The sequence below is a fragment of the Centropristis striata genome, chromosome 9, assembly GCF_030273125.1.
Source record: "Centropristis striata isolate RG_2023a ecotype Rhode Island chromosome 9, C.striata_1.0, whole genome shotgun sequence".
NCBI classification, from domain to species: Eukaryota; Metazoa; Chordata; class Actinopteri; order Perciformes; family Serranidae; genus Centropristis; species Centropristis striata.
The window spans coordinates 33,321,206-33,347,534 of NC_081525.1; the positions used below are offsets into that span (position 1 = coordinate 33,321,206).

General features: G+C 38.9%; 1 protein-coding gene across 7 annotated transcripts; it reads right to left on the minus strand.

Annotated features, from left to right (window-relative positions):
- Window positions 1-2,066: 2,066 nt before the first annotated feature.
- On the minus strand, window positions 2,067-25,226 carry zfr2 (zinc finger RNA binding protein 2). Of its 7 annotated transcripts, none has more exons than XM_059341015.1 (19): window positions 25,098-25,226; window positions 21,428-21,683; window positions 21,093-21,207; window positions 19,972-20,190; window positions 18,231-18,556; window positions 17,108-17,296; window positions 16,612-16,849; window positions 15,878-16,074; window positions 15,571-15,690; window positions 13,854-13,999; window positions 13,155-13,281; window positions 12,841-13,046; window positions 11,923-12,091; window positions 9,628-9,802; window positions 6,659-6,747; window positions 6,013-6,108; window positions 5,274-5,385; window positions 5,033-5,130; window positions 2,067-4,327 (listed from the first exon to the last, which is right to left on the minus strand). In XM_059341015.1, exons 1-19 carry the CDS (start codon window positions 25,148-25,150, stop codon window positions 4,154-4,156), a joined length of 3,105 nt encoding a protein of 1,034 aa, XP_059196998.1. In that variant the 5' UTR covers window positions 25,151-25,226; the 3' UTR covers window positions 2,067-4,153. The 7 variants fall into 7 exon arrangements, 6 of the variants coding, with proteins under 6 accessions (XP_059196998.1, XP_059196996.1, XP_059196995.1 ...); XM_059341013.1 differs by having other exon boundaries at window positions 13,836-13,999; XM_059341012.1 differs by having other exon boundaries at window positions 13,836-13,999; window positions 19,972-20,193.
- Window positions 25,227-26,329: the final 1,103 nt, after the last annotated feature.

The window sequence follows — 26,329 nt, forward strand, 5'->3', positions numbered from 1 at the left end:
ATATATATATATATATATATATATATATATATATATATATTTTTTTTTTTTTTTTGCTTGTGCCCACACGGCCCTGGGCCCTTTAGAGGTCGTGGCCCCTGGGCGATTGCCCAGTTGCCCATATGGTTAATCCGGCCTTGGTTAAACCAACCAAAAACATAATAAAAACAATAAAACAAAAGACAAACACAAGACAAGAAACAGAGCATATCCAACACATATGCAAGCAATATATAAATACATAATTAATTAATAAAATAAAAAACTACATTATAAATAAGACTAAAGAAATATGAGAATAAATAAAGATTAAATACATAATTTGTTATTTTTTTTACTCCATCAATCCTTATTTATTTTGAACTGGCATTCGTGATTAATTTAATTATTTTTACTCGTTTGTTGACCAGTGTCCCGGATTATATATTTATTGTTTATATATTTTGTATATAGTTTGATGTTCATTGTATATTTTTCACTTTCTGTGAAATCAAACATATTTGAATTTATCCTGAATTGTATAGTTACCGAATGCAAGTTACATGGCATTAATACTGAATTATACTTATATTAATTCTATTTTCATGATATAGAAAATCCACAAATATTCTCCTTTTCTCTTTAAATTGCTCAAACTTTTTCAACTCAAATAAAATGCATTTTATATATTAAGCAGTGTAGAGGAGACGGGGAAATCGTAACACACTTAATTCCTCCAACCCATGGATGTATACAGACAACCGGATACAGTGACTTTGAATGTGGCATGGTTGTTGGTGTCAGGCAGGCTGGCCTGAGTATTTCACAAACTGCTAATATACTGGGATTTTCACGCACAACCACCTCGGGAAAATATCCAGTGAGCGTCAGTTCTCTGGGCCAGAATGCCTTGTTGATGACAGAGGTCAGAGGAGAATGGCCAGACTGGTTAGAGATGATAGAAAGGCAACAGCAACTCAAACAGCAAAATTGCAGAAAGTATGCAGAAGACCACCTCTGAACGTACAACACGTCTACAGATGGGCTACAGAAGCAGAATACCACACTGCCATTTTATTAGGTACACCTTGTTAGCTAATAAGTTGCCTGTGGTATTCCAGCTGGTCCCTCTGGCCTGTGGCAGTAAAACAAAAAGTACATGGAGTTGGACTATTAGTCATACATTAGAAGGAGTAATCTACAATCAAATATAACTCACAAAATCTGAAGATGACACCATGTCTAGTGGCCACCATCTGGACAGGGTTATAAAGGAGTCACCTACTCTGTACTACAAGTTAGCTCATCGAGACGGGTCATTTGTAGTTTGTGGTCTGCTTTTGATGAAAATAAACCAATGCGGTGCAAAGAGGGCTCAATCTCATTTGTGGTTCTCGAGTCCGTGTCACTGTGGCTCTCTTCTTGTGAGAGCCAAGTGCTGCCTCAACTCATCAGATTTTCTCAGTGTTAAGGTCTGAATTTACATTTTTCGGTCAAAAAGAAAACTGGTCCCAAATCTTAACCATGGTGCAGGTGGGTCCCATTGATTCCTATGAAAGAGTCTGCAACAGGAATGTTTTTGTCATTGTCAGTTGGTCTGTATAGAGGAATTTATTAGATTTATATTTTCTTCAGTGTTAAAATTTGCATTGGATTTTAAATCGAAATCTTATCATTAGTGAAATTGTCAATTGTATCAGTGCAGATATGTTTCTTATATCAAATAATGACTTGTGTATTCCAAGTAGTCGGTGAGTTAAGAAGAAACATCCAAAACATTTTACAACGGGGTCTGGGATGTGGGATAATATTTGTTTCATTTGTTTGTTTTAATCAAAGGCCACATGAAGAAATTAACTCTTGCATCACAAGAGAAGTACTTCCTCAAACAAGTTTTTTACTTCCTTTTTCAATGTAATTAAAGGGGGAATCTAAAAATGATCCATAAAACTGCCATCATTTAAAGACATGATCACAAATGTAGCCAAGTAATCCTTGAAATTTTAAAGTAATCTGATTATGTAGCCCAGATTAAATGAAATGCATTACTGCCCAACCCTGCAGAGAACATAACCCAGGACACAAAATGGCTTAAAAGTGTTTTAATACCGTCCCTTAATTTTTACGCAACACTACAAAGACATTCAAATAATAAGGACAGCAACGTTCACACTCTCCGTTTAAGCAATACAAAATAGATTGCAACATCCTTCAGAAATAAAATAAGCAGTACTTATATACGATGCTCTCGATAACTCAAACTAAAAACGGCACAATAATTCTCTCCTCACATCAACTTTTAAGCCAAAGAGTTGTGCAACTGTCCCTCCCCCATCCTACATCTTTGTGAGATAAGATTATTACAATATTAATCTGACAAAAAAACAACTCATGAATGTTCCCCTTACTCCGTAATACACAACATGATGCAGGCACAAGGAAGAAAGTCAAAGGACTACTTGATCATTACAGTAGATATTCAGTCTTATTTTTTCGGACTAAAGCTTCTCTCCTATGCTAACCATACTCTGGAAGAAAAAAGATTGCTAGGCATAATTACTTAGATGATAAAATTATGGCTGCATACAGTAACATTGTCATTTCGTAAGTGCTTCATTCCCTCAGCATGCTACAGACTGTGCAACATAAGACTTCTCTCTCCTTAGAGACAGATTTACACTCCAGTGTGACCTCCACAGAAAGAAAAAAACAATGTCTTTCTCGTTAAACCTTCTTGACTCATTTTCAAGGGGAAGTTATTTCAATGTTGCCTTGTTTTTAAAGTGTGATGCCTCAGGTTTTCAAAATGTACGAGGAAATGTTGAAACTGTAGTTTAGAGGGAGAGAGCTCATGAAGGTGCTGAAACAGCGTCACACCAATTTATCACTAATGTGCCATGTTAGGCACACTGAACATCACAGTACTGTTTGTATATAGATCCTAAACACAGTCTCCTGTGATCTCTCTCACAGTTTCAAAGCTTTCAAACTTGAACCCCCATCTTTGTTTGTTTGTTTGTTTGTTTGTTTAGCAGACTGAAAAACACATTTTGGTGTACAATTGTCATGCACCAACATTAGTTCAGCAACTCAAGCAAGTCAAGTTCAGAGTCTTCAGGAAATAAAGCTAAAGGTGCTGATGATTTAACTGAAGGCTTTGACACAATAAAAACAATTAAACTGTAGTTGACTGTGGTGGTTTAAAGTTAAAGTGCAGATTTATTTTTAGTGGGGTTGTATGAGGTACTTACCCACCGACACTGTGTATTACCTACAGTAGATAGCAATCCCTTCAGTTTGGAGAAACAAGCTATGCAATGTAGCAGCAGAACAAAATGTACTTTAAATTGTTTTCGAAAACAAAAATGACTTCATATTCAAGTGTATTGTATGTTTTCAAATTTTTTACCGTTTAACCTTGCCGTCAGAGAGCCCTGTTAAGTTTATAAAGGGGAACTGAAGCTGTTATTTACAATCTTGTCAAAACCACCAGGAACCGCAATTTTACACCTTAGGACACAGGACTTGCTAGTCTACTGCTGCCTTGTATGGGTAGTCTGTGTTATTGTGTGACTTTTGTGAATCTAAACTAACTTTTCACATCACAAAAGTCACACAATAACAAAGATTAAGATGACGCAGCGGTAGACCAGTAACTAAAGTGTTCTGGGAGGTAAAATTACAGCTTTTGTCAATGGAGTCTGGTGCTGCCTGCCTGCTTCTCCAAGCCGGGGTGTGCTGTCACCATCTACTGTAGGTACTACACTGACTTTGGATAAGTACTTCATACAAACCCACAAAAATCTAAACCATCCCTTTAACTGTTGTGAATAAACTGAAGAGGGATGATCAGAAGTTAGTGTGCTGAATTATACTGGAGCAGAATGAGGCGTTAAATGATTCTTTACTGAGCCAATTTACTTTAAAAGACCCTGAATCTGCAGGTAATTACTATACAAGAGAAGGATTTGCAGAACAGATTCTCAAGCTTCAGTCTCCTCTTCGCAACACATTATTCCTCTTAATTCAAGGGTAGACATGTAACATGTACAGTCCGTTATATTCATATGTTTATAGCTGCGTGTTAAGATTGTTTTCAAGATAAGAAAATTTGAAAGTTGTGACATTCTACCAGTCTCTAAACTAGCAAACGCCTCCACTCTGGAGGCAGGGGTCAAGCCCTCTCTACTTCTTCCTTCTTGTCTTTTTTGCCCTCCCCCTCCCCTTCGCCCGTGTCGCTGCCGTCCCGTCGACGTTTGCGGTTGCGAGCGCTGGCCTTTGACGCTGGCAGAGACTCCATGCCCAGCACTTTGTGGATCTGACGGAAAGCAAGCAGCCGCAGAGCATGCTGGAACCAGAAAAAAACAAAACAGGAAATAGGTTTGTACAGTTATATAGGGAAATAAAGAGAGGTATGACATGGAGCAAATGTTGTGGTCTACTCTTCTTCCCCTGCAGCAGATGACACACAGACACAGACGACAAGCTTCACTCTGGATGTTGTAACTTTAAGTAATCGTTTTATTATTATTTCGTTATATTCCTCTGACCATTAGTGGATTTGGACATCCAGCTTCACCAATTTTGAAACATGACTGAAATTAACAGAGAACTGAACTCTGATTTAGCAATCAGTTGCTAGGAAGTTGCAGGAACAACTTGCTTTTTCAATGTTTCAAAAAATAATAATACTATCCAAAATGACATATTTAAAAATACATATTCCTAATAAATCATAGAGAAGTAATGTCAGTGTGCAGTGGTGTTTATTCTTCATCCTCACCATGATGGAAATTAAATTTGCATGAACCTGCTGGTGGTCCCATAAATAACCCTTGCACTCAGCACTAAAGCTAAACCTCACACTCTGCCCACAGTTTAAAAGTGGTTCATCTATTTATAACTACAACAAACACCTCAAAAAACACAGTTGTCACATGCCACACTGCGGTTGTCATACCACACTGTCTAGTTACTATAGATGAAAAAAAACTTTCTGGCCAATCAGAATATAGACTTTTCAGTGGCCATGAAATAAATGCTGTCTGGGTACCTGTGCGCTGGCAGTTATGTCCTCTCTGGCCTGAAGCATCATGCTTTCTAAAGCATCTGTCTGCTCTTTCTCACAGGGGTCCATCAGCCCTGGTCCATCTGCAGAAATTGAGAAGAAAAAAGAAGTTACTAAATCAGAGGCAGGACATTTTGAATCATTCTTCTTTTAAAGATTCAAGTTTGACAAAACTGGAGAATTAATTTAAATATACATGTTAATGAGGTGTGAGTAAGTGTTTGACCTGGCAGCAGGATTCCTGTGGAGATGCACTCCAGGACTCTGCGCATGGCCTCTCCTGGGCTGAGCGGGCCTGCAGCACTGCTGATCACTTTCTCCACCAGCAGCTCCATCGCCTGGAGGGAGCAACACACACACTGAGTGGAAGAAGACACTTACAGTATCACAGTGGACTAAAGCATCTTGACTCGATAGAACACTTGTGTGTTAAAGCTATTTCCTCACATACAATAGAAGGGCTGTAACTGTTTGTGTATTAATGCTGAACCGTCACGGTACAGGGGTCAATGCTGGACTCCTGGAAGTCTGTATTGCGGAACAAAGTGGAAGGAGATGGTATTGATGTGTAGCAGAGCAGTGGCAGTATGTGTACAATAAGGGACGGATGCGGCGAGTGCATTCAAAACAATAATGGACTGCATGTCCTGCTGTTTCTCACTGTAGAGATTCCACAAACTCAAGCAAAGTTATTCTGCATTTTGCTGAACATGATCTGATTACTACCGGACTCAAATGAGAGGCGGGTTTCTGACGTTAGGTCCACTTCCTGTCTTATAACCTGGGTGTTAGTCGCTTAATCCCACCAGAGCAAACAAACCAAATGTGGGAAAACGGCCTAAACGTTAAAATCAAACATACAACAGTGCACATGCTGTCAAAGATGACCCAATACTTTACAAATCTCACACACCACTTAAAAGAAAATCAAAAAATCAAAACATAAGACAGCTGAAGCCTCTCACCCAGCCAGGCATCTTCCCCCAGGTGGGAACCCGCTGACATAAATCTCTCAGCACCCGAATGATGATCACACAGGACTGCAGCCCGTTGGCCCGAGCCTTCAGAAAAGAAGAAAGAAAAGATTATTAATTAATTATTTGAGATAGACTCTACTTCAAACAGTGTCACTATAAAATCTAACTGGTGACTTAAAATAAATGAATATAAAGTGTATATTTTAATTAATCATTAATAATTGTACTCAAAACTACAAATCTGGTTTGTAAGTAGAAAAGTAAAGAGAAGATGGCCACACATGCTTGCTGGTTTGCGAAATTGTTACTGAGCAACGTCTAACAGGGAATTTTGTCGTCATTATGTTGGGGCTTCACTGACAACGAAATAGGAATAGAAATTGCATATTTTTCTTCTGTAAAACGAACCACATGAAATGTCTTCTCACAAGACAACCCCATGTGTATTGCTTTAACACAAAATCCCACAGTCTGTTTTTAGCATATAAGGAAGTGAGATCAGCTCATTCAAGATCCCTCATTCATCCACTTCTGCAATAGAATATAATACACTATTTAAAATAAATATACCATGAATCTCATCCCAAATGATAGACCTTTGTAGTACATTTTGACATCCCTGTGATGCATTTACCTGAAACCATTTGGCGTGACGTAGAGCAGCCAGATATTCCAGACATTTCCTTTTATTCAGAAGATCAGTCGGGTCTTTTTCAGCCACACCTGGTGGAGATAACATGCACAAGCTCATGACTTAGCAACACGTAGTAAGTGTTGTAACTGTTGATGCACAGTCGCTGATGTGCTAAACACAGTGCACTCATGTTTATCTCATGTGACCAGACATTTCCTTGAGTCCTTCAATAGTCCTCAGTTTGTTTTGTGAGAAAAATAATGAGGGGAAGATATGAGAGGAAAGGAAAACATTTGATCAACGAATAAGGGAGACTGCAGTTGTTTCTATGTTTAACAGATATATTCTTTGGAACGGAAGATTACAGAAATACGTGCAAAAAAGAAGGAAATGAAAAACATTCAGAGAGCAGAATTGTGCAGTTATATTTAATATTTAGTTAAAGGTGACTAAACCACACAAGACTTTTATAGAGATTTCAAATTTGGACCCCATTATCATCTGGAAGACATTTTGACCTCAAACATACAGCATGTATGAACAATACCATTATAAACAGTCTCAGTGGCAGGGACGAGCATTCTCATTCATGAATCATTTCCTGTGATGACCAGTCAAAATTCACATGAAAAAAGGTTTAATCATATGAACGTCAAGCGTTAAACGGTTTCCCTCTCAATATGTGTATTTCCTGTTACACTAATGCCGTCTAATCATTTCTCAACTTATCTCTTAACTGTTTTATGACATTACTCCAGTTGAGGAAATTATCATCACGCCCCAATCTTTATTAATTGAGAAATCTACAATCATGTCAATTTGACTTACTTCACACAAAAATTTCTCTGCACATTTTTAAGATTCGCATGAGAAAAGCTTGATGGAAACGGGAAAATTTGATAAAACTTACAAAAATGCGGATAAAGGTTTTTACCCTCGCTTGAGGTGTTAAATAAAATAGTAATAGTACTAGAAAATAGTAAATGGGCTTAACAGGAGATGTAAACATTTTTTTCAGATTAAGTTCTGACATAGTGAACATTGAACTCACGACTGATCAGCTGTTTCCGTTTCGCTGGTCAAGATGAGCAGACGCGAAAGAACAATTATAAGTCGCCCAATTCCATCTAATTCTTGAAGACCTCCCTAGATTTTCTCTCGTGGGCGGCCAAAGTTGTCTGATTAGCAAACGCTTTTGTGTTGTTGTTTTTTCTCTTTTGCGGAATCTCTACCTCTCGACTGAACAGTTTGAGCAGCTGACCTTCAGATCCAAAAAAACCATCAAACATAGACTTTAACCCTTTGGAAATGCTTTCTACATCAAATGTATTAATTGGCCCTGCTTTGTAGAGATAGCAATGGTTCCCATTACTCCTCTACAAGTGGGTTTAAAAGGAAACTTCTCCAGCAGATAAAGGCACAAGAAAGAGCACACTGGCTTTCCATATTTTAAAGACAATATCAGCTTTAAAAAGCACACCAATTGAGTGAGATCAGTATGACAAAGCCCAAGATTAACTAAATTAGTAGTGCTAGAAATGAGAAAATTCAAAGTTATGTTTGTGTGAAAATAAATAATGCTTGTGTCTGTGTCTGTTAATTAAATGGTTAGTGGACAGTATTAGGACAAATTTGAAACACATTTACCAGACTTTAAAGTCACCTTAAAAAAAACATTCAATGTGGTTACTGATGACTGTGATGAAGTAAGATTTCACAAGATCAGTCTTGGGGCTTTCCACATGTCTATCTTTACTAGAACTGAAGCAACAACAGAGGACATTAGCTTTCTTACAGGGGAAATGCATAAGAAAAACAAAGCCACTTTTTGAAGTCTACACTACCATACCACTTAGAATCACAGACCCATATTTATCATGCCTCTTAGAGAGGGGAGTTTAGATTTAGCAGCAGCTGAGCCCCTCTGATGATAGTGAACAAGAGGGGTTTCCTCCTCTGAAAAGCTTAATAAACATGGGCAACCTGGTTCCGTTAATGTTTCAGTTCTTAGTGGTATGTGAACAAGTGTTGTCTTCAGATCAGCTGTCGGTTTGCCTAGGTCTGCTGATACAGAAGTAGGGGCACTGATCAACAAACCCAAACAAAAGTTTTTTAAAAATAAAAGACAACGGCCACAGAAAACATTTCTACCATGTTTTCCAAATGGGAAAAAAAACACATTAAAATACTGACAGTTGTTGGAGCAGGCGGAGGAGTGTTTGCAACACAATGATCTTGGAAATTAGATTAATTGTTGAATGAGGGGGGGAAAGCAATGACAATGGATTAACTAATGTCATCTTATTATTTAAATACTGATCATTGTGAGGCGATAAAAAGACACTCCAACACCTTTTCATTGATAATGCCACAGTATGATGCAGGGATGAGAGACGAGGGAATGGGGAAGTCGTTGGACCTCAAAATCCCCTCGTAAGTATCGACCAAAATGCAACCAGAAGCCAAATGTTTCTCATAAAATTGTTTCATCATTTGAAGCATTTCCATCCCTGGGCATTATCTGCACACTGATCAACACCTTCAGTCTATTATTATTATTATAGTTTCCCAAAGGTTTCATCTGAGCGTGTGTTCACAAAATAAACACACCCTCGTGGCACAGAAAGGTCGGAGAGCCCGGCTTTTGATTCCCATGTTGTGGAAAAGAAATAAAGAAATTGGAGACTAGTGTAACTGCAAAAAATGGGGTAAATGAAAAAAGTGGGACAAATGAATGTGTGAGTTAAATCTTATCTTAGGGGTTAAAGAAAAAAACAACTTGAATGTGGGCTTGGTTAGAAGTCCCACCTCTCGTTTTGCGTAATTTAAGAGCTTTTCAGCCTAATAATTTAGGCTGGTTATGGGTGGAAGGGTGGAGCAAAGGGTATATATCTTTATATATGTAAGTGTATATTACACACATCGCTTACATTTGGTTGCCTGGTACTGAAAGCTTTGGCTTCTCTAACCTTTCTCAGCCGCTTTTCCTCCTGCCTGCTTGTCCTTCTCAGAAGCAGGGTCCTCCCTCATCAGCGGCGAGGTAAGAGAAATGGTCACCTGCATTTTGGGCTCCTTGCTTGAAAATATCACGATGTTCGCCTCCTCGGGGTGAGCCTGCACCTCATACTGATCTTCAGAAAATGTCTGCCGGTTAAAAGGACACTTGGGATTACTCACTACAGAGGAGGAGGGGTGTAGGGGCAAAGAATAGCCGTCGTTGGCGACTTTACAGGGCAATACCGTTATGTTTTTAACCCTGGGTTGTGCAATTTATTATTTTTCTCAAGGTAGTTCCCCTTTTTAAACAGGGTTCTATTATGTTACTAGAATATATTTCTCAACAATTCAATAGATCTTTGTAATTGTAATATATAGGAAAGCGATGGAATAGTTCAGGTAAAAAAGCCCCATCTCACTCTGTAGGATTCAGGTGTCATAACCAGGCAGTGAATCTAAAGATCAGTCAAAAGCACCTTTAATGAAACACTCGTTACAGCTAAAGCAGGAGGGAGGAAGAGTGAGGAATTACAACACATCACAACCTTGTATTTGGTGCCAATCCCCATGTCTAGTGGAGCTCAAACGGAAATCCCAGTAAATTCAAAAACTAGTTCTCTTTAGACTAGAGGCAGTTATGTCATTTATGAACATGGAAAAATATCTCCCAGAGCCAGAAACAACACAGGTTTTCTACGGTGTAGCACAATAAACAGCCTGGAAATCCTCTAAGAACAATTCACAAGAAACAGGCTGTATGTGTTTACACAACTACCTTTGTAAAGCGGCAGCTCCACAGAAATAGATTAAGGATAGAAGGGACATTGCGCTGTGGTCATTTGGCTGGTACAAAACAAAATGGCGACATTGTGTTAACAGTACACGTCATTTGGGCCGCAAAGTATGCCGGCAGATAATGAGATGGAGACAGCCATAGTGTTTTTGTTGTTTTTTTCCCCCACAACATATATTGTCGAGAAGGAATCCTGGAGTGATTTAGAACACAGTTTGTCCAGCAGAGCACTGGATAAAATGTCCCATATCAGTCTGGCCCTACTATTGTCTTACTACTACTATTGTTTATGTATCCGTTTGTACCATTGTAAACAGATGCTCTATTGATAAACATGTGCACAATAATTAGGCATTAGGCCCAGCACTGCCACTGGTAACCAGCTCGCTGCTTAGTTCTTTTCTAGCTGAAAATATCCATTTTAGCTTACCGTTTGTAATATTAGATTATCATTTATAAAATGAAAAGAATTTGACGGCTTACCAACAGAAATATGAAACAATTAAATCCAGCAATCCTCAATTCTACTCTAGCAGGAAGGCAGCAGAGGCACCTCTCAATGCTTCGTACGGTCCACTGCCTGATTGTTCATCGCTGCTGCAAACGCTCACCTCAAGGTGTTCATCACTCAAGAATTGCCATAAGTTTATTTATGCAGATGTTTATAAGGACGTTAGGCGCTATAATGTCTGTTCAATGGGAACGGTAAACATGAATATGGTTACCGCTCTGCTCTGCACTGCTCTGTTGATCTGAATGGGAATGTCGGTTCTACTCTTATTCTATTACTATGGGCACACCTGAACCATGAACACATGTGAACTGTGTATAAAAGCTAACAGGACAGAGTTCATGCTACTGGTTTTACTTTCACTGTTAAAAACAATCTTTTATATACACGTGGAGGACTAATTGCTGTGTTGTTTCTGGCTGTGAAGGACAGCTGTACATGTCCACTAATGACAAATGAGCCGTTTAGCATATCAGAGAAATCCATCTAGTATGAGGAGATTTGAAAGTAGAATTATTTTTCTGGGTTTGTATTTTGCTTGCCAACATGTGGGAGAACTGCAACTCAATTTCCTTTTTTTTGTTTGTTTTGTATATAAAATAGAGTGGGAACAAAAAGTCTCCACGCTATTTGCCACATAACTATAAAACCTTTCGGTCCCTCAGTATCCAGCTCTTATGACACAAGTCACAAGGCAGTAGATGACAATTTCCTCTTTTCAAAAAGCATATGACAACATGATATTTAACAAAATACTGATAAATCTGGCAAAGGAAGCTTTTGTCAGGATTTACAGTTCGTCTTTATGACTCCACATCCAGGTGTAGGTCATGAAATCCTATAAAATTTAAGACAAAATTTCAAATGTAAGCATGTCAGTGTTGTGAATTCCAACTTTACCACAATTCTTCCCTCCCTTGACCTCAACCATCGTCCTAATTTTAACAGACGGCATTTTCGTACCTCCAGTTCTTTGGGCAAATGCTTGGCGATATTCTTCAGTAAAGTGATGGTAGGTTTCTTAGCAGTCAGCAGGATGAGCTCAACGTTTCTGTCCCCACGAAGCAGCAGGCCTTTGGCCAGGATCCCCACCCTCATCACACCTTTTAGCAGCCGTGCTGAGTTCTCAGTACTGTCAAGAGAAACAAACGATTCAGCTGAAGTGGGTTTTGCAAAAACAGGTTTCATAAAACAGTGATAAGAGTCATAATGTGCATTTTATTTATCAATGGCTTCTATTTTCTTACACGACCGAACATCTGGAGCTCCAATGTACTGTATGTGGGTGTTTTGAATGACATGCGTTACCTGAGAAAAAGGTTGTTTTCAACAACAAATGTATACTTCATATTTATTTCCTGTATTGCTGGTCATGTCTTTAGGTTTATAACTTAATTAATAGACTTATTGTATTATAAACCGTTTTTAAATGTAGTGTCTATGTTGTACAGTTTTTTTAAATAGCATCTATGGATTGATATTGGTATCCATCCATCCATCCAATCTGGGAATCATCCACATGTCAAGAACCTAAATTATCATTGCACTCTTGCATCTTGTACAAAAACATAAAAATGCTTTAAGGCTTTAACTACCTTAACCCATTGAGGCCTGAAAAATCGCTGGGCGATTTTAAAATAAGCCTCTTTTTTTCTGGAAATTCTGGAAAAATTCTGGGAAAAAAAGTGTCAACTCTTCTACTAAATAATAGATTTTTCAGCCTCTGTAGCAGATAGAAATTAAATTAAAAAAGGTATTTGAGAGCTTATACAAATACTACAAAACGACGTATCCGCTTTCCAGGCTTCAATGGGTTAAGCCTTGCTTTTTACCAACTTTATCAAAGAAAAATGTGAATATTTGCCAGAAGTCACTCTTTACCCTTTTTCATCTCCTCCCTCAGTAGCAGCGGTCTCAACAGGTGGTGTCTCCTTCTCCAGCAGGGAGTCGGACACCAGTTTTAGGGCTCTCTCAGAGTGGGAGACAATCCTCTGGACAGCCTGCAGCTCTTCCTCTACGGGGTAAATGGTCGAGTGTTTCGCCATGATGTGACGGTCATCAGGAGAGTCTGGCCGACGCACACACGTCTTGTAGTCGAGGAGAGAATAACATGTTTGATCACACTTGGAATTAAGTTTCAGTGAAAGTTTGTGTTTTTATTTTTTCATACATAGAGCTGCATTTATGGCGCTCACCAGTAGAGGGGGTACTGGCATACCAGGACGGCTCATCAAGGGCGGAGGAGCCATCCTGCGCCTCTGCTCCCCCCAGTACATCTGCTCCTCCTCCATCCTCCTCCAGTACATGTCCTCCTCATATCGCCTGCAGGAGATGGGGTTGGGAGGGGTGAGGGGTTTAATGTCACTCATTAAAAGTAATCTACTCCCACAGGGAGATGTAATGGCTGCCATTAACAGCACACAGTAGTCTATTAAAAAGCACTTTACCAAAACATTTACTTTGAACTACTGTTGATCATACAAGATAATTATTATGCAGTTTGTTTTATGTAAAAAGCAAACTTGGTACATTTCATTGTGCATATAAGACATTTTCTGGAATAAACCCTAATCTGGCTATAGAACTGTCAAGACAAAGACCTCACAATGTTTTGGATTAATATAACGTCCTTTGGTTGTTACGAGTTTGTATTTTACTATACATGCAAGAAAGCTGATGAAATTAACAAAAAAAACAGGAAACAGTCAGGCAATTTAATCAGGCAAGAAATTCCCTTTTTAACTCAGACTAACACTCAGCTTCCTCTTTACTCATATCACCTAGAAGAATGCGTCTTTATCTTTTCCTTTTAAGTCTATTCTGAGATAACCAAGGAAACTTGCGAGTCAGAGTGGAAGTAAGTTTAGGTTACTAACTTTGGCCATGAGTCTGACCTCATCTCCATGTGCCAGCGCTGCTCGTCATCTCTCTGTCTCTTCAGCACGGCCTTCTGCTTTTGCTTCTTCAGCTTGCTCTCCTGCAGCTTCCTGGCCCGGTTACTGGGCTTGATCTCCACAGGAAGGTCCGGGTTTACTTTCTTCTGCAGAGACACGGAGAGGGGGACAGAAAATGTTTAAAATGACTGTAACAAGAATGTGATGAAAGTCACTGCAAAGGGGATCCTGCATATTCTCAGGCCATTACCACACTACTGCTGATCTTTTTCTTTTCATTTGGGCTTCATCTGCTTCAAGCTGGCATTTCTACCACAAAAAAATTGCTTTAAAAAAAAATTACATTTAAACCTTCAGCAGTGTTTTCTACAGAATTAGATCCCATTTGTGGCAGGGACTTACTATCCAATTGCTGATATAAAAAAATATATATATAAACAATAAATAAATACATAATAAAACATGTCCACAACTGATTTTCAAGTATTTCAAATCCAGCATGGTTTACATCCATAAATGTAAACAAGCTTGGAGTCTTCTTCTTCTCCACCTATCTTGGCGCGTTACCGCCACCTGTTGATCAGTGCAAAAGTGTGACACCATTGGTAGGATTGTGTATCAACTGTGTGTGTGCATCAAAATGGGGATCCACTCAAAGAAAAACAGCTCCAACTCCAAATGGCACCTTTAAGCCATTTTCTAATGTTTCCGAATCTTTTTGTGCATTAATACAGCGAATCACATGATCTGCATCACCACTGACACATTGTATATATTTATTCAGTAATTTTATGAAAAGCCTCAATGTAGCTGTCCAAAAAAATTACAGTTTTTCTTTCTAATCACACGCTACTGCAGTGAAAAGGTAGCATTCGCAGTATGATCTGTGATCAAATTCACAGGCAATCATCTGACAAAAGAAACATATGCAACTATGGACATCTGGGTTATGTGTTTGTTTGGTTATACTGAAGCACAAAATGAACAATAACAAAGAAAAGCTGCTGGGACCACACAAAGTATCTGTACGTCTGTCAAACCAGTCCATCCATTCAACCTCAATCGGTGTCAGATAATGGCTGCATCTGCTAAACATTGTTACCGTCCAACCAAAAGAAAGGGATGAGAAGAGGAGGAACTGTTTGGAGTGCTATCTATTGTGAACAGATGCCTGCTTGACAGCTAATGTTATCTAAAACTAGAGATGCGTTTTTTACTTGTATCGGCCGATACGTGCGGGCGTTCACAGATCAATTAGCCCACTTCACTGAGCCAACACCAGGCAAGGCTCGGTGCAACATCTGCCATTCGCTGGTGAGTTGGGTGCTGATACCGGAAAAAAGAATCACATCAAATATGTGGACTCATCTGAGGCGCCACCACCTCGAGGCCTAAACAACATACACATTTTTTGCTATCAAACTGTTAATATGTTTTTGTTTGTTTTGTTAATAAATGTTTCTTTTTTGTTTAAATTGAGACTTGTTATCATTGTGTCATTTTTATCATGTAAATGGAGGGAGAAAAGGCAATAACGGCTTAAAAAAAAATCGGCAGGACATATCGGTTAAGACTGATGTCAAAATAATCTGTATCGGCCTTAAAAAAACCTGTATCGGTCGACCACTATCTAAAACATCAACAACTTTTACAGTAAGTACCCTAACCCTGTTCATTCCGTCTCTCTGGAAACCAGTCAGACAGGAATCTTTCTTACCTTGTATTGGAGTCTGTGCCTTCTTCCTTTCAAGTGCATGTCTTTAGCGTTAGGGTCGTTGAAGCTGCACTCGCACAGTTTACAGTGGAAACGAATCACTTTGCCATCATCATTACGGACCTGAAATGTAAATACAGATCAAGTAGGACAACAAGCACAACAAAAATTATCTTTAACTCTTATTCTAAGAAAAGAAACAAGTACAATAAACTTTTTGAATAATAATTGTTGATTTTTGGGTCTGATGCAAATACTTAAGCTCAGCTCTCCGATATGCTGACTGGATATCCGCCCGTTTTCTTCTCACCTCCTCTACATAGTCGTGTCCCACTGGCTGGATGTCTCCCTGACCTCCAGCTCTGTCACAGTCCTCATCGTCACTCTGAAGGTCTCTCCTCTGGACTGAAAGTTGCATCGGCTCCTCCGCCTTGGCAGCCACCACCGCTGCTGCTGCTGCTGCTGCTGCTGTCACTGCAGCTGCTGGAGTGCTGACAGGCTTATTGGCTATGCGGCAATAAGATATAATAAATAGAGTTAATTTAAGGAACATCATATGCCTCTTTGTTTAACATCTACTTGTAGTCTCCATCTTTGGTTCTATTCCAAAGATTGATAAAGAGTTATTGATAATTAACTATTCAGGGTTTTATGGTTACATAAATTCCATCTTGAACAGCATTTGTTGAACCCAAGGGCTGCTGACAGTAGTTCATTTTGTTAATGAAATCATATGTTGCCTTCACAGTAATATGCAAAAGAGTAAAAGTGAACTGTAAAGCTGAAGCTTAAATTTTCAAAAACACCAAATTTCATAACAGCAAGAAATCAGCAAAATGTTGTAGTTTAAAGAACACGTTTAGGCAATGCTATAAATACATTTTTAGGGAGGAACTTTTTCTCTTTGCCTAATTATATCGCTTTCTGCAGGTGCACAATGCTTTTAAAGTGAGGTCATTTCCTGAAAACTGCAGAATTTCAGTACTTAATTTATGCAAAGGATGAAGAGGGGCTAAAGTGTTTGTAACAAATCAACAAACTTACAAATGACAGTTATTTTTGAAGGAGCCTGTTTCTTGACAGGTGCTGATGTTTTGGCTGTGGCATTTACAGCCACCTTGGGCGTCACAGTGGGAGTTGGAGTGGTTGACACAGAGGCAGGAGTGGACGTGGAGACGGGAGGTTTCCCAGCTGTCGAGGTTGTGATAACTGGGGGTGAATTCACCAACACTGGCTCGGTGGAAGGGATAGGTTTGCCCAGCTTGGTGTGAAGTTTCACCACCTTTCCGAGGTCGACAAAGAGAGACAGAGGGAGATACGACCATGTAAGGCTACTGATACCTAATCCCATCCCAAATCCCTAAGGCAGATTTTGTTCCAAGACTTGGCAGCTCAGATGGAACATCACATGAGTACACCACAGCCATGTCCAATAATAAAAGCATGTTACATCAATATATTCTACAGCTGCCTATATTTTCTTAAATAACAACATTTAAACACTTGGAGATGAAGACAAAAGCATCAGAGCTATGCTAACCTTCTGATGTTTGGCCCCCCGGATATGGGCGGCGTAGGCGTCCACTCCGGTGCAGGAGACGTCACATAGCTCACAGCGTAACTGAGTCTGGACTCCTCTGGGTCCGTTGCTGGCCCCTGTCTGGCCCCCAGATTTGAGAGCTGCCTCCTTTTTCTTATGCTTCTGGCCCTCAAGGTGCTCCCGATATGTCTGATGCAGGAAATCATTAAACCGATTATCAAGTTGAAACTTCAAAATGCACACATACATGAAATATCTATCCATCTCTATATAGATATCTACATATCCATATCTATTTCTATCTATATATTTTTTAAATATTTCACTCTATAGCAGTAGTGGAATGTAACTAAGTACATTTACTCAAGTACTGTACTTAAGCACAATTTTGAGGTACATGTATCTTACTTGAGTATTTCCATTTTATGTAACTTTATACTTGACTATTTTAAAGGCAAATATTGTATTTTTTACTCCACTACATTTAGCTGCCAGCTTCAGTTAATTTACAAATCAAGATTTAACATAAAAACATGACATGAATTTAAATTAATTTCAAGTGACTAGACATTTTTTAAAAATTAAACCTCGAAAGTACAGTAGGTCACCCTATATTTACAAAATTAAAAACGCTGCTTACATAAATGCATCAATATAAAAAATGTTATACTTTTAATTTTTAATAAGTATAACAATCCGAGTGGGTCCATTCTGTATAACGAGTACTTTTACTTTTGGTACTTCTGTACTTTTACTTAAGTAAGTTTTAAATGCAGCACTTGTAGTGGAGTAATTTCAGTGTAGTATTAATAATTTTACTTACGTAAAGGATCTGAATACTTTTTCTGCCACTGCTCTTTAGGTTACATTATGCTTAGTTATTTTTCATTGGGTTTTTTATGCCGATACTTCATGATGCTAACCAGTTAACATATAATACATGTATCATACAGAAATTAAGACATGTACATGTATATGGCTTTAAATGTTCATATTGTAATGTGTTTGTTCTATTTTTGTTTGTTTGTGTTCTGTAATGCACAACACAATAAAGCTTTTCTGTTAAAAGCTCACAATAAATACAAGCTTGTTATTTCAGCACTCTGCCATTATAAACTCCTACCTGAGGGCCTGCACAGCTGATCTTGCAAATGTCACAGTAATGGAGCTGGGGCTGCTTGGGAGGCCCTTTGGGCTTCTGCAGCTTGCTCTGGTGGAACGTGGGCTTTTTGTAGGTGTTTACAGTCGGAGCTGTCACCATGTTGCTGCCCGAGTTGCTCCAGGATGAGCTTGTCAGCTGCTTAGGTGGTGGCTGGATGGGGGGCTGGGACTGTTGTGGCTGCTGAGGTGGAGGCTGCGGCTGTGTAAGAGTCTGCCGGGCCGGCTGGTAATAGGAGGGGGTGGATGTGGAGGTGTAGCCAGTTGAGTCATAAGTGGAGTAGTTAATGCCTGAGGGTGAGAGAGCAGGAGGAAGAGAGCGAGGTTATTACAGACAAAAAAAGCAAACAAGATATAGGTCACTTGAAAAATCTCAGCAGAAGCTGCACCGCAATTTCAACAGCAGCCAAACCAAGAAGGACAAAATTAATCACAAAATCGTCTTTAACAAGTAACAACACGTAATAAGAAGCTTCAGCTTAAATAAGCAAGGGATCAGTTTGTAAACACCTGTCCCTGCTACTCAGAATAAGCTCACACCTTTCTCTCCATCAAGACAGACACTGTCAGACTCTCTGGGGTTTTCTTTTATAAAGTTCTCATCCAACTAAACATCTATGACACGAAGTATATACTTGACTATCTCAAGAATCAATAAGGATTTATTACTCAAGCCTAATATGCAGCCATTCACGAAAGCCCAAGTTAGCGGTTAGCTGGTCAGCTACGGTGAGGTTGGGTCGATAGATGATGCCATCATCCATCACTGATGTCATCGACCACTGAGCCCATATCAAGATTTAAAATGTATTACCATCATTTGTACTTTGCATTTCCCTTTTCATTATTTTATTTGTTTTTATTATGCATATACACTCACCAGCCACATCAATAGGTACACCTGTTCAACTGCATGTTTATGCAAATATCTAATCAGCCAATCACATGTCAGAAACTCATGCATGTAAACATGTAGACATTGTGAAGACGACCAGCTGAAGTTCAAAGCGAGCATCAGAAAGGGGAAGAGAGTTGATTTAAGTGACTTTTAATGCTATTTGAACATGGTTGTCAGTACTAGATGGGCTGGTCTGAGTGTTATATATATATATAAATATTCAAAGTGATATGTATATATCCAGTGTTTCCCCTACCTTTGGCGCACCGCCGCTGGTGAAATATCACATGATCATTTATATCAATGCGCCAATGATTTCTAATCACACTGTGTGAGCACAACAACACACAACGTTATTTTTGACTTGTTTTGAGCCATCAACGAGCGCATTAAATCCTGTCGGACTCTCTTAGGACATAAGCGTAAAAGGTAACGTTCAAACTTATATACGGTCTATATAGCCATAATCGCAGGTAATGTAACGTCAACGTAGCATCGTAGCTCCTTAGGGCAGTGAGCGGCAGTGTTGCCAACTTAGCGACTTTGTCGCTAGATTTAGCGACTTTTCAGACCCCCCTAGCGACTATTTTTCAAAAAAGCGACTAGCAACAAATCTAGCAAATCTAACTCTTTCTGGTGTTACTGGAGCCGTGGTTCGTTAAGAGGAGTAAGAACGAGTCGAAGCAGCACAGTCCTCCTGCAGGAGTCTCTCCCAGCTGCAGTTGTAATATTTAGAAATTGAGAATATTGAGCAGAAATATTTCCTTCTGGTTGCTGTAGTTCTTATATATCTCTTGACTTATGTTACCTGAGTAGGTGGTGACTGGAGCAGTGGAGCCGAAGGAGGACCCGAGGGTGTAGGATGAAATGGGTGTGGGCGGCTGCTGGACACTGGTGGACACTGCGTAGATGTTGTAGCTGGGGGACACAGAGGGAGCCAGTGGCTTCAGGGGCGTTACCTGCCTCTGGGGAGGAGGAGGCTGGCTGTACACAGTGGAGGGGGCTGGACTGTAAGCACTCTTTACTCCTACTGATACAGGAAAGGGTGGGGGAAGGAGGAGACAGAGGAGTCGAGGTGGAGAGGAAGGATATCAGAGTGAGGAGAGCAGGCAGCAAAATAGATCTGACACATCCACCACATCCTCTGGGACGGCCTGTCAGAGAGTTTTTGGCAGCGCAGGAAGGATCCTGATTTCACGAGCAAATGAGCAGCAGACACATTCCACATACATCATATCACATCTTCAGAAAGGAATAGGAGTAAATAAAACCAGGACTGTAGACCCACGAATCCCCCAGCCAGACTGAGATGTGTGTGTGCGTGTTTGTTCTACACTCTTAATTACATCTTGTGGAGCCTCAAGCTGCTATCCTCAAGCAGTCATGAGAAACAGACAATAGAGTTCTGGTAAGATCACGTCTTTCTAACTCAACACCTCCAGATTTGTTTCATTTTCAAGCTTGTCTTCAGCTCCCACCGATACTGACTCATGAAACAACTACGCAGCAGTACTCCTCAACTAGAGCTGCAACTAACGACTTTTTACATTATCGATGAATGTGTTGATTATTTTCTAGATTAATCAATAAAATTTCAGAAAACAGTGAAAAACATCCATAGTAGTTTCTCCAAGTCACGGTGATGTATTAAAATGTCCTGTTCTGTTCTGTTCTGTTACTCCAGAAACCCAAATATTATCAGTTTAATGAGATGTAAAACAAAGAAAAGCAGAAAATCTCCATGTGTGAGAGATTGAAAACAGCTTTCTTTGCCACGTTTGCATGGGAATTTGGTTTAACAATTAAACTATTCTCAAAATAGTTGACAGTTATTTTTTCTGTCTATCGACCATTAGTCAACTAACCATTGCAGATCTATCACCGCTTAGCTATGATCAAAACTTTGAAGGAAACATGTAACTGACTCACCAGTCTGGTAGTAATTCTCTGTGGGCGTCCTCTGAGCTGTAGCTATAGTCGTCTGGTAGTACTGTTTATTGTCATAAGTAGTCACAGCCGCAGGGCGCCCGTAGCTGTAGTTGTCCTGCTGGTGTTAACAAGAAAACAAGAAAACATTTTAATTCAAAAGGAAAGGAGCATATTTTAACATAACTGCAGCAAGATTATGACATATCTGTCTCAGTGGCTAAAGTCACATTGTGCGACTCCAAAACAAAAGCCTTTACATAACATCAACAAATATGACCACATCATGCTGTAAAACTGAGAAGCAAAGATCATAAAGGAAGCAGAAAGTGACTGACCGTGTCCGAGTATACCTGGTACGTCTGTGGGGTGGTGGTGGGCTGCGGAGGAACCGGGGGATCTGGCTGCCTGTAGGCGTAGTCAGGGGGAGCCTGGTGGCTCTGATAGGTAGGGTAAGGAGCAGTGACCACAGGCCGAGCAGCCTGGACTGGAGCTGGAGAGTAGGACGCGGTCACTGCGTGAGCTACAGCTGGAGCCTGCTGGACACTGTAACTGGCTGTAGAGGGATGGGAGTACGCCGGGGGAGGCTGGGTACTGAGGGAGAGGAGAGGAGAAGGAGATTAAGTAAAGCAAAAAGGAAAACTAGACTGCTTTCAGAGGATATCTTTATGGACAACAGAGGTGTCTACTTGAGTTAGTACCAATGTAAAGCTGGAATTAATCCATTATTAGAGGTGCAAGAAGTTTTTTAATAACTAAAAAAAACTGATACTGAAATGCTCATCAACAATGAAATTTACATAGCACACCAGTTTATTTTATCATGGCATAATTTTTCTGTACTTTTATACAACTAACCTTGATGCCTAATTTACAGCAGAACTAGTTAATATCGTAGATTACCTGGGAAAATGCTAATACACAGATATGATAATCAGGGTAATATTAGTCAGTTTACTGTAAAACACTCACTGCTGGAGCCCTATTGTGTTTGCTCTCCTCATTCTTTCTGCAAAATGTGATCTTAACATGCTCCTGCAGCAAAAACTGCAAGAGCAAAAGTCACCAAAGTTGCCAGGTGGGTTGCAAATTTTACTCACTAGGCATACAAAATGACACTCACTAACCTCAAGTTGGTGCTTCAACACTCATGTTTTCGCCATTTTCTCGAAAACGGCTTGGCTTAGAGTCAAAATTCATCTCACTGTGTTAATCTTTCAATTCATCTGTCTCTTTACTGCAATGGTCTTCTGCCCCAATAAATGTAAAATAACTCTGCAACTTTTTCTCAATTAAAAAACAATCCTATTTTCGGAACTTGTCAGAAACTGTTGGGCCGGTCATCCCAAAACTTTGTCAGAACCTTGTTCAAGCTAGAGATCACCAAAGTGATCACCATTCATTCTGAAGGGGGCATGAATGTTGATGCTCTAAATGCAAACAACCATTAAGATATTATATATATATATATATATTATATATTCATCAGTCTGGACTTGTTGCAGATAGACAGACCAACAGACAAACTAACAAACCAGCAGAACAACATGAGTCATGCCCCTAGCAAGGCTTGAAACAGGCACTAAAAATAGGGAGACAAATTAAATGCAACATGTCAACACCCAATCAAGATTAATTACTCGTGGAGGACAACGTTGTGATCGCGATTATTAAATGATTGACTGAGCAACCTTGCATTGTCCTCTAATTAATTTTTAGCAGCACACAGAAACGACTTCACAGCAGCCTTGTTGTTAGCATGGTTTGGATGAGGATAGCAGTTACTGGCAACAACATAGTAACTAATGATAACAGCAGCTTTATTAGGCTTTCTGTGTCTGGATGAAGAAGAACATGAGAAGGCTAATTAAATGATGACTTAAGGTTATAATAGAGTATACACTCAAAATGCTTTGGGTAATCACACTATGTTATCTAACAAAACACATTGGATCCTTTGGAAATAAAACAGTTGTACATTTAAATGTCGACAAGAAATTTCAAGTTTGACTAATGCAAGCAAAGAGAGTATCAAGAAGGGATTTGGAAAAACTTTTATTTAAATCTCATACTCAAATAATATTGTATATGCCACAGGCCATGATGTGGATTAGATATTTGACCAAAAACAAACAGATCAATAAATTTGGGTGAACACTCTGCTGTTGACCTACTTGTCTGTCCTGACAAAGGCCCGCTAACAAAACTACTATCAGAATGCTTCAGTGTTAAATATTTTAGGTTTTGGGCAAGGGGAGCATGTACTAACTTATGGGAAAATGTACTTTTTTAATAGAGCTGACATTGTGGGCTGTTTGCAAAAAAGTGAAATCCTTACTTGAAAAATAAAAGTTTTATAATGAAGAATAAATTTAAAAATATCAACTCCTCATTAAGCATACTCAACCATGTAACACCCCATGTGGTAAAAGCAAAAACTACTTATAAAATGTGTACTTCACTTTAGGCCACTATCTGCTAGCTAAATATATCAAATATATTCACTGCGGAAATATAGTCAAACCTTAAATGAAAGCATGTAGTCCTTTGACTCAGACAGGGCAGTAGTGTTGGCAGTAATGTGTAATGCACTCTTCATACAGAGGGCTATAATTTTACCAAATTCAGATTTAATTGGAAACTGGCAAGTTGTCTGTAATTGTGAAGAAACATGCGGTGAGACTGAGCATTATGTTGTTAAAAGATGGTTTGCATATTCAGTTGAAATTGTACAAAAATTCCGAAATTCCTTAGTTTAACTTCTCTCGGAAATTGGCCAGAACTTATTTTGAACCTTTGCCAAGACACAAAACAAAACAAAACAAAAACAACAATTTGTTTACAGTGGTGGAAGAAGTAAACAGACCTTCATTTAAGTGAAATTAGCAGTACTAAAGCGCATAAATACTCTCTTACAAGTAAAAGTCCAGCTCTTTCTTGAGTAAAAAGTACAAAAGTGTCAGCATTAAAATAAAGTACCTAAAGTAAAAGTACTCATTCAGAATGGCTAATTTCAGAATATATCATAATATTGGACTATATCTATTGATGCATGAATGTGTTTATCACATTAAATGTTGCAGCAGGTAAAGGTGAAACTCATTTTAATTACTTTACATGCCATCTTAGATTTTATCCTGACTACAGCTACTGTAACCCTGCAATGTGCACCTTCTGAAGACTTAAACCTTACTCCAGCTCCAACACAGTGACAGGTTTGATGCCTGATGACAAGTCACTGGTGAATTGGTATCATGAAAAGTGCTTACCTTGGTGGATAAACTAAGGGAAACATGTACAGAAAAAACGAATACATAAGCACTCTGTGGTGCAGAGGAAGTAGTCCTGTTTGTCAGGTTTAATGACAATCATTTAGTTGAGTGCCAAGAGAAACCAAAATACCAAACAAAGAGAATCATTCACTAACCACGGTGAATGATAATTAGATTACATACTAATTATATCTGATTACCTGTCAAACTGACAGGTAAAACGATTTACCTGGCACACAAACTTGTCAAATCTATGTAAGTCAGTCTTACTGGTGACCGGCTTTTGCTTAAATTATTCTTTTTAGCAGCATGTCGTTCTCAAACATTTAACTATGACAAGAGGACTGTTAGTGAGAGACAGGACCTTCAGTGCAGCTAGACCAGGTTAGCCCTCTTAATCCTCAACGCCGGCCAAAATATCACCGTCACAGCTGCAGCCAGTTCCATAAACTAAACCAGCTGCCTGACACTTTCTGTAGCAGACTTTTGGTTTGAAGGCAAGTATTTTTTTAAGTGGTAAAGTGTTGAAGATGACCGCACTGGGGTTTCCTAATGTCAAGCAGCGTGTGGGGAAGAGCTGGCCTGCGAGCTAACGTTAGCTAACCGAACTAGCGGGTCCAGCTAGCTGTCTCAGCAGCGCTGCGCACTGAAAACCACCCACCGACCGTCACACGCCAGCGGCCGATTAATGTCACTCAAAACACACGCTGACACCAACATGCACCACTTGAATTACCTGTATTGCGGACCGGCACCATGTGTGAAGCCGAAATAATTGCTTGCAGCCATCTTGGCATCTCCAGTACAGTACGGTACTGGCAGACAGCAGAGAAACCCTCAAACCGACCGTCAAGACGGTTCACCCCGCTACTGCAGCCAATGGGACGCCGCTCCGCTACACCGGAACTGCGTAAAACACATCTCACACACACCGTGAGTAAGATATTGACACAAACACAGCCACAAAATGATGCATAGATGTGTCACTTCAGTTCATTTAACGAAACTGTTTTAGAATTAAGAGATTTTTTACAATTTGTCCTTGGTATTCCAAATATCTGCCCCGCGCATGCGCACAAAATATTTTTGAAAACTTTTTTTTTTGCTAGTGAGCAGTGATGAAGGAAAAATCCTGCATTAAAAATGTTACTGAAGTAAATATATTTATATATGTATATCATAGACTGTATAAAATAGATGTGTGTGTGTATATATATATATATATATATATATGTGTGTGTGTGTGTGTGTGTGTGTATAAAATTAAAATATTATTATTATTAATGCAGGATTTTTTTCTTGTAACAGAGTTACAGTATTTATGGAATATTTCCTTCATCACTGCTCACTATATACAAGTATATGCCTAAGCATTATTAATAAAAATCTACGAAAATATTTAAAATAAACTACCAAAGCTGTGACTGTTATACTATTATATCACATCATTATTTGATTATTGTTCATCATGATTTTACAGTTGAATTTGTTTAAGATGGAGCCCATCTTGAAGTATTGGCTAATGATTACTTTTATGATTTTCTCTATTATAATCCATGCATCCTTCCTACAATCATTATCTACATTTGATTGTTAGGTTTGTAAAACTGTAAAAAAGTGAAACCATCACGCAGCAGTCCAAACCCCCAAATTAATTGTAAGTAATTATTATTATTATTATTATTATTATTATTATTATTATTATTATTATTGTTGTTATTATTGTTATTATTATTATTTTAACATAATAACATATTAAAATGAAAAGCACCAGGTTTTTCATGTGTGATGCTGGAAGCAGAAATAAATAACCTAAATGATCAAGATATTTTCACGTCAGTTGTATTTTATTCATTGTTATCTATTTTACAGTAGTTCAGTAACTTGAATTTCTCAACAAAGCATATTTTTGTACGCTCTTCATTTCTGTTTGCAAAAAATGTAAATGACTGAAACTGTCAGATAAAT